Source organism: Cariama cristata, unplaced genomic scaffold (assembly GCF_000690535.1).
Source record: "Cariama cristata isolate BGI_N322 unplaced genomic scaffold, ASM69053v1 scaffold6712, whole genome shotgun sequence".
In the NCBI taxonomy this organism is placed as follows: domain Eukaryota; kingdom Metazoa; phylum Chordata; class Aves; order Cariamiformes; family Cariamidae; genus Cariama; species Cariama cristata.
This window is the reverse complement of record NW_009602014.1, coordinates 20,751-29,675: the sequence shown is the minus strand read 5'-3', so window position 1 is coordinate 29,675 and position 8,925 is coordinate 20,751. Positions and strand designations below refer to the sequence as shown.

The following is an 8,925-nucleotide window of genomic DNA, read 5'->3' as shown; positions in this document are numbered from 1 at the left end:
AGGCTTCTCACAACCGCTGTGTCAGAAGAAAGAGGAAAATCAAGGCTATTTCAGCCTGGGTATCTACTTTTAAACCTAAAATGAACACTGTTGTCTCATTTAGGTCTGGGGGAGCAACACTGTCAGACCAGCTTCAAACTGGAGCACAGATGTGCTCTGCCTGAATATCTCACCCCAGTTACTTGGGGTAGGAGCAGACAGTGACAGCAGTTCCAAGCTGTGTGGGAGCATACTTGACCAAGAACAGATTGGCTTCAGCACTGTTCTTTCAAAGATGACTCTTATTTCTTATTGCTATAGTTAAGTGTATACTGTACATCACATTTACTGCTACTCTGAAACTGTGCGGAGGATTTATTTTCTTAACTTTCAGAGTTAGGTTCTTTGGAAATCTGCTCCATAGTATGGTACTACAGTTTTTTCAAAGGAGGAGCAAAAACGTGAGGAGTAGGCATTCTGTGTGGGGTGCTGTTGGGGATCAAAGAGATCCAGAAGAGCTCTGAGAGTGTATGGCAAAATGGTCAGCCATTCAAAGCATAAATTGTATTCTTATTTCCAGACAATCAAACTGCAAGCAGCCCACCTGCCTCAAAACCATCCTCCAACATCTATGAAGAGGTCTCAAGTAAGTTTGTTTGTTTGTTTGGGGGGGTGTGTGTCTACATTTTTTTCAGAAGAAAAACAAACAAACAAAAATTGGACATCTCAGGAATAAACAGCCTTATCCTGTGCACTCATAGGATGAGCTTTCAAGGCCAGAGATGTTTCACACTTTCACCTTATTTAAAAGTAGTGCTTGGTCAGCACTGCCTTACTGTTTCAGAGGGAAGAACTGATTACTCTCTCATGTTAGTGCAGAGGAGCCCATGGCTAGGTGAACGGACATGAATATAACAATCCCTTTGGTATCACAGCATTGTAGTGAGCGTGATGGATCAATGTGCATGTACTGCTTTTTAAATACCCCTCCATTCTTAGCATTTTAACTATGTGTGATTCCCTTCTGTTGTTTATGAGCTGCTACAAAACTATATCATGCAATCCCTGTCTCCCTGAAGCATATCACCCTTTCCAGGTCCCATTCTCTGTTCTTCCTGGTACCCGACCCAGCAATGGAGAGAAATGTTCTTTCTTTCGGTAGCATCACTATTGCCATATGTTGCAGCAGGCAAATAAGGCTTCTGAAAACGAAAAGCTGCTTTTTGCCGTCATCATTTCTCTTTATCTCTTGAGCAAAGATTTAAAAGGCTGGATAATGTTATCTGTGATTCTATTTCTCTGACTCATGCTTAGTGACTCTTGGGCTGGTATTAGCTACAGAGACTGTCAGGGATTCCTGGTGGTCTTGTGAAAATTATAAGCAGGACCGCAGAAGTATTTTTCTGGCTGTAACTTACTCTGTTACCTTTCTTTTGTAATGGGTCCTTTAGTTAGTGTGAACATGGATTCTTCCACATCTGTTCTTCCCTCCTGCAGGCTGCCCCCAATCCTGGGAAAGAAGTGGGAAAAAATGCTACTTCTTTTCTCAAACGCAGAAAATAAATGACTGGAACGCCTCCCGTGAAGAATGTATTCACATGAATTCAGATCTGGTGATCATTGACAGTGAGGAAGAACTGGTGAGATCTAAATTCATGGGGCTGCTTCTAGGGTTCCTTGACCTGTATGCCAAAGGTCTGATGGGTCACCCTTGTGTCTTCTCACATGAAATGTCTTTGGGGGTCTATAATCTACTGCTAGCTCTATACACCAAGCACCTCTGTATGGTAGCAAATGCCTTCACAGTAAGATGCATCTTGGTGGTTGAAGTCTTGTATCTGGAAACTTCTCTCCCCAAGCATGCTCCCATGGGAAGGAGCAAACTCTCTGCCTAGCTGACTTACTTTTTAAAGAGTTTTAGCACACAAACCAAGACCTACCAAGTCAAACAGACACTTATTTGTGAGGGCCATTGCTTTGATGAAAACTGAAAAGACTTTCCCATCACAATCAGAATAGAAAAGTGTCTTCAGGTATCAGGTCATACCTGGCTAACTACAATGTATAGCTTTAATAGTATTACAGGTGTATTATTTTATTTAGTCTATTCCTAAGAAGCCTCAGGAAGAGAGATGAGATTAAACAAAAATGGAAAAATTCAGCCTCTGAAGCTGTGGAATGAGATACTGTGTCTGGATGCACACTGTACTTTCTGTGTTGGCTATTGAGCACTAAGCTTTCTGTGTGTCTCTGGTGAAGAAAATGTAATTTTAATCTATTATCATTGTTTGTTTCCTTTCTAGAAGTATCTTGCTTCACAATCAAGAGGTCACTACTACTTACTTGGTCTCACATACTCTGAGAGCGAGAAGAAGTGGAAGTGGATTAACAACATGGAACATAGCACAGACATGTAAGCTTATTCCAGCAAGTCACTGTGATGCATTATCTGGGAACAATTAAAAAAAAGAAAACCCAGAGCCAACAACAGGGAGTACAAGTGAGATTAGGGACCACAATTTGTAGCAACCCAATTCCTTGAGATTCAGGTGCTTCAGCACATCCCTGTCACAAGGCGAAGGGAGCCTGTAAGTCACATGGGAACACAGGCATGTCACATCAGGATGGCAAGAGAGGACACAGCTGTAATTCTAGTGGGGAAGGATGAATGTGACCAGATGGAGTTCAGTGGGGAAAGAAAGGATATACCAGGCAGGGACAAGAGAGAGTGTGATGTCAGTACCATTGAATGGAGGCTACCAAAGAAGTGGAAGGTCTATGGATGGGAAAGCACAGTCCTTATGTTTTTGTTGAGGTCTGGGGAAGAAAATTAAGGAATGGGAGGGAGACTCCAACAAGGCAGCTTCTAATCCCACTGACAATAATACAGCTCATCAGCAAGGCCACATGTCTTTCATGGAAGTGATAGTGACTGCATTGAATCCAGCTAGGTCAGGAATGCAAAGAAATCTGACTTTCTCTCACTGTTCAGGTTTACTATAGGAGGAGACTCTACTGACTATTTCTGCGCTGTCATTGGACCTGGCAAAGTAGAAACTGCATCTTGCAGTGGATCTTCAACAACACGAAATATGTGTGAAAAAGATGCAAATATTTCAGAAAGGCAGAAGAAGAGCTAAAAACAAGAGGTCCAGGCAGTAAGGTCATCCCCAGCTTTCTGTAGCAATGGTGGATGGGGTACGTCTCATTTCTCTTTAGCTGTCTAAATATCTAGTCAAAGGGACTCCTACAGGCTCCCTCTAGACACCTTGCCAAGCTTAGCACATTCTTTCCCAAGATGGACGTCCGAGACTGGATGGATCCCCCTCTAGAGGAGCCTGCATTTTCACACATTAGGAGTCTGGGTGACTTATACCTGATGCCTGACTTTCAGGCAGCCACCGTTAGGTGATTTGAGTCCAACCTCAGTGATAGGTGTGATCACAAACAGATCCTATCTGTCATAGACACACGCATATACGCACACACATTCCCAACCCTGCTTGTGCACAAGGAGACACTTCAAAGCCTTGCCATGCACTGGTCTTCCCTACAGCCACAAATGAAGGTTAACACATATTTTTATTTTGGATCCTGTAGAAAAGTGCAACCACACTCATTGCCATGTTGCATAGATACGATTGACAGCATAAAGTAAATGTATGTATCTATAAACCTTACTCTGTAAAAGACTGTCTCTGTTAAAAAAACACGCGGCATACCAGACCCTGTGGGGCTAAAATGTGATTCACCAAAAGGGAAATGATCCTACACTGCAGCTCTGTGCATAAAATCACCACTAGTCTTGTGTAGGTCAAGGAAAGTATATCAGATTTAGACTTAGCCCTGCTGGGGAAGGGCACAGGATGAAAAGCAGTAGAGACAACCAAAGCCTGAAAAAGAGAGTCACAATAATAACTCAACTGGACAGAAAATAGTCAAATCAAAAACACAGTTACCTGTGAAGAAGCTGGTGAGAAGTGTGAGTGACCTACAGAGAACAACAACACAGCAGACTGTCCTGTTTTTCTTGGATAATGATCAAAGGAGAAAAACATGCATGAAGGTTTTTCCTGCACAGAGAAGTTAGAGCCAACACCAGAAACAGGTGGTACCAGTAGAGCGGCGACGTGACCAGCAAACAGTGAATATTACCAAAGCTCTTCCAATGTGCTTCAACTGCTCTTGGGACTCTGAGGCTTTTGTGACCCCAAGGTTTATCATTCTTACCATCTCCTTTGAGGCAGAATCATTTCTACTTAAAATGGTGCCATTCATGGCTCTCCTTCATCTGCAGGATGGAGAAAGCTCTGTGAATTCCTCGAAGAAGTGACAGGGATGTCATGCTTTCTCATTGGAAAAAAAAAAAAGGTTTTGCTTAATCAAAGAATTTATATTCAGAATGCTGTGGCCAAGGGTAGTGAAAATGGAATCATAAAGGAAAAACTCTCTCACGCTGACTTGAAAGCATATTTTTATGTCCCTCAGAAAAGCAATACTCCTCACTGCCCTCATTCATCAAGACTCTTTTGAAACATATTTGTAATTCCCTCACTGAATTTTAATCACCAAAGAACAAAGTAAGAATGCGTAGCTGTAACAGAATGGCAGAAACCAGAATCTAAACTGTTATTTCAGAAGGAAGGTGTGCTGAAGGGGCTATTTGTTTGTACTCGCTTTGCTGGAGGGGGTGGCAGAGCACTCTATATTGTGTTACAGACGGGTGCCCTTTTATGTTCATACTCCAGCTGCTGCCCTTTGATCAGGTGAGCTCTACTGAAGGTGAGGGGCAGGGAGACATCTCTTCCCTGGGAGCAGCTGGACTCAAGGGGAGTTCAGAGCCTTCAGCAAGCAGCAGACCCAAGCAGCTATGTATCAGAGGTGACAGAAAGGGGGAAGCTGCCCTAGGCCCACTGTGGAACTACATGGAGTCCATCAAACCCAGAAATCCACAGAAAGTCACAGGACTCAGAGGCAAACACTGCTTACAAGGAAATCCCTAAAAAGGGAGGAAGTTTGACTGAAAGTGGTTTATTTACTCTCCTTCTCTGCTTTCTTTGTTCATAAAGTGGTTTTTTTTCTGATTTTGTTATCTTAGTTTCTAAATAAACCTTAAGTTTACAGTTTGGTTATCTTTTGGCATGCCCACTGCAAAGAAAGAGTGAAATATTTCACACTAACTCTGACTTGGTCAGGATCTCATCCTGATGCTAAGGTCAGGGAATCCCAAACCAATCCAACCTAACCTCTCAGAGCTTCTGTGGTTGATGCCTGCAGAGAATTACAAGGCTGGTTTTAATTCTTTATGCAGTTGGGCCATAGGCTGACGCTCATCTGGATAGGTCAGGCTGACAGTGTCAGCCTCATACGGCACATCCTAGACATATGGCAGGCTCCATTAGTGACCATTATCAAGAAGAACTTGGGACTGAGGTACACCTCCAAGAGGTGTTCTTCAGGGCTCATCCTATTTTCATAGATCTATAGCCCAGTGTGTTTCACTATAGTGGTGGAGTCAGCATCCCTGGAGGCATTTAAAAGACGTGTAGATGTGGTGCTTATGGACATGGTTTAGTGGTGGACTTGGCCGTGCTAGGTTTACGGTTGGACTCGATGATCTTAAAGGTCCTTTCCAACCTAAACGATTCTATGATTCTAAGTAAAATGTGGTCTTTAGTGGATTAACTGGGTTACTCTGCTCAGTTACTGGGGCAATGTTCTTTCAGCTTCACTTCTCTCATTGGTAAGAGTTGTCTCCTCCACTTTCAGCTGTGAAGTCACTGACATAAAAACATTATTTCAGTGCAGTTGTCCGCTGCACAGTTTGATTGTCCCCCCACACAGTTCGATTTTAGTTAATTGGAGTGATACCTTCATTAAAGTATCAACAGAGCGAAGTGGCTGAGTACATGCTGAAGAGAAAATGTCTGTTTGTGTACATATGCTTACACATAAACACAAATACACACATGAACCCTCTGAAAAGCTTCCTTGATTAAAACTGTTTGCTGATTAAGTTCTGCCCACATTACATTCTAAGGAGGTGCCCTTCTGAAAAGAAGAAAAAGCCAAAATTTCCTTTTCTGCTGGATCAACTACTAGATGAGGAGGAGGACCATGGGAGGACAGGAGGATCATTTCCAGCATAGGAAGTGCAAGTTTCATTTATACAGGTTTTGTTTGGGCTTTGTTTTTTTCTGTTTGTTTTTCCTAGTCCCGGTAACTTATGCTTGAGCATGTTGAGCACATACTGAATCTTTGGAAAGGAAGTTACCAGACTCTACTGAGTCTCTAATGAGCATGTACAAACTGAGGTATAGGGAGGCTATGTTTAGGGGAAAGGATAATTTCCCTGTCAAATTTCTAATCTCTGTTGGTGGAGGTGTTGCAAAGTTTCAGTGAAATGGCTGTATATGTACTTTTAACATGACTAACTGTGCTTTTTTTCCTTATTTCAGCATTAGAAATAACAGAATTATTGAACTGAGACTTAAACTATAGGCGTTACTGTTTGTTCCATCTATAAAAAAAGAAAAAAGTTTCTTAAAGTGCCTGTTGATACTGGCTTGCTTTTAAAAGGTCAGTTTTGCTCTCTCACCTACAACTTTGTTAAGAAAGGGACCCTTCTATATGAACAGAAATGCTTGGTGTAGCCCCGACTGGTAGGAGTTTCCTACAGACCCCCTTGCTCCTCCTGGTCCTAGACTAGAGTCTGTGTTTAAGTGAGCAGTACAAAGGCTTCCTACAATTAAGCCAGTGCTTGAACTCTGTGATGCAATTAGTATAACTATTTTGGGTAGGCGTGGTATTTTCTTGATGCAAATTGGTCAGTTATTACTGTCTAATCTAGATCTGAGGTAGCTTATACCTGTAAAGCATATTCTCTTTCCTTCATGAGCTGAACAGCAGAGTGACTGTACAGTAGCTATGCCTGTGTGATTAAAGTTTTAAAACTTTCAGCATTATAAATGCCTAAAAATATGTGAACCTTCTTTCCTGAGGGTTCACCTCTAAAAAAAGATGAAGCTAGGCCTTTATTTGGCTTCCAGACTTTGTGAGTGTTTATATACATGTATTTAACTTTTTAGAGAGCTAGATAACCCCAGAGTATTTGAAGGAAAAACCCAGCATATTTGAAGTACCGTATTTTTGGAAACATATTTTTGCTTTCATTTTTGAATTTGGGAAATCAGCATAGTTTACTAGAAAAACTAGCCTTACGATAAAAATACCTCAACAAAGTCATTGAAGGGAAATCTGGCTGGACATTAAGGCAGTTAGGTGCTAGTCAGAAACTAAACCACGGAAAGGTGAATATCACTTCTAGTGTCATCAAGATGCTAGATTTATCTTCTAAAGATGGAGACCGTGGACGTGTTTAAAACTAGCTGAGGTGTTTTGCTCTGAGGAGAACTGAGGTACAGTTTTAGGGAGGTAAGCTTTAAAGAAATGAGTTCAAAAGGTCACTAAGTTAAGACAAAAGCTTTAGATTGTGGCAGAAATTACTTAGGAAAACGGCATTTCACATTTTCAAATAGGAAAGGAAATAACATGGCAACAAACAAGTATGACAAATGCTCAGCTTTCAAGGAGATGTGAGTCCCACGGGTATCTTCTAAACACAGGAATATATTCTGCAGGAAGTCAGTGGAAAGGAGAGTAAATTGTAAAACATCATCAAAAGGGAGAATTATGAGGGCTGGAACAAAATTTGAAGATCAACCAACCAGACACATAATATCAAAAAATACTTACTTCAACTGTGCAGGAATCTAAGAGAATAAAATGTGCATTTACAGAACAGATTAATTGTAGTTTTTAAGAAAAATATGGAGTTTACTGGGAAACCAGTTTCTCTACATTGGACTTCAACACACCTTTTTTTTTCTTTGTAATTAAGATACAAACAGAAAACTATAAACAGAAAGGAGCAGGCTCACATTCACAAGCCCTGGTCTACATGAGAGACTTCAACCACCCCGCTATCTGTTGGAGGGACAACATAGCGGGACATAAGCAATCCAGGAGGCTCCTGAAATGTGTTGATGATAACTCCCTTCTCCAAGGGATAGAGGAGCCAACGAGGAGAGGTGTTACGCTGGACTTTGTTCTCACCAACAAGGAGAGGCTGGTGGGGAATGTGAAGCTCATGGGCAGCCTTGGTTGCAGCAACCATGAAAAGGTGGATTTCAGGATCCTTAGGGCAGCGAGGAGGGCACACAGCAAGCTCACTGCCCTGGGCTTCAGGAGAGCAGAGTTTGTCCTCTTCAGGGGGCTGCTTGGTAGAGTACCATGGGATAAAGCCCTGGAGGGAAGAGGGGCCCAGGAAAGCTGGTTAATACTCAAGGATCACCTCCTCCAAGCTCAGGAGTGATGCATCCCAACCAAGAGGAATTTGGACAAAAATGCCAGGAGGCCTGCGTGGATGAACAAGGAGCTCCTGGACAAACTTCGACACAAGAAGGAAGAGGGTGGAAGCAAGGACAGATAGCCTGGCATGAATACAGAGAAACTGTCCGAGCAGCCAGGGATCAGGTTAGGAAAGCTAAAACCTTGAGAGAATTAAATCTGGCCAGGGACATCAAGGGCAACAAGAAAAGTTTCTATAGATACATTCGTGATAAAAGGAAGACTAGGGAAAATGTGGGCCCTTTCCAATGTGGGCCTTCTCCAGAAGGGAACAGGAAATCTGGTTAGCTGGGACATGGAGAAGGCTGAGGTGCTCAGTAACCTTTTTGCCTCAGTCTTCACCATCAGGTGCTGCAGCCACACCGCCCAAGTTGGAGAAGGCAAAGGCAGGGACTGGGAGAATGAAGAACCATCCACTGTAGGAGAAAAGATCAGGTTTGAGACCATCTAAGGAACCTGAAGGTGCACAAGTCCATGGTGAAAGATGCATCTGCAGGTCCTGAGGAAACTGGTGGATGAAGTAGCAAAGTCACTGTC

General features: G+C 42.4%; 1 protein-coding gene across 1 annotated transcript; it reads left to right on the top strand.

Annotated features, from left to right (window-relative positions):
- Nucleotides 1-559: 559 nt before the first annotated feature.
- On the top strand, nucleotides 560-3,119 carry LOC104157266 (C-type lectin domain family 5 member A-like; the record flags this gene model as incomplete). Its single annotated transcript, XM_009694548.1, has 4 exons — nucleotides 560-625; nucleotides 1,477-1,619; nucleotides 2,283-2,392; nucleotides 2,972-3,119. Coding segments are annotated over 4 exons (467 nt in total), but the record flags the coding sequence as incomplete, so codon positions are not given.
- Nucleotides 3,120-8,925: the final 5,806 nt, after the last annotated feature.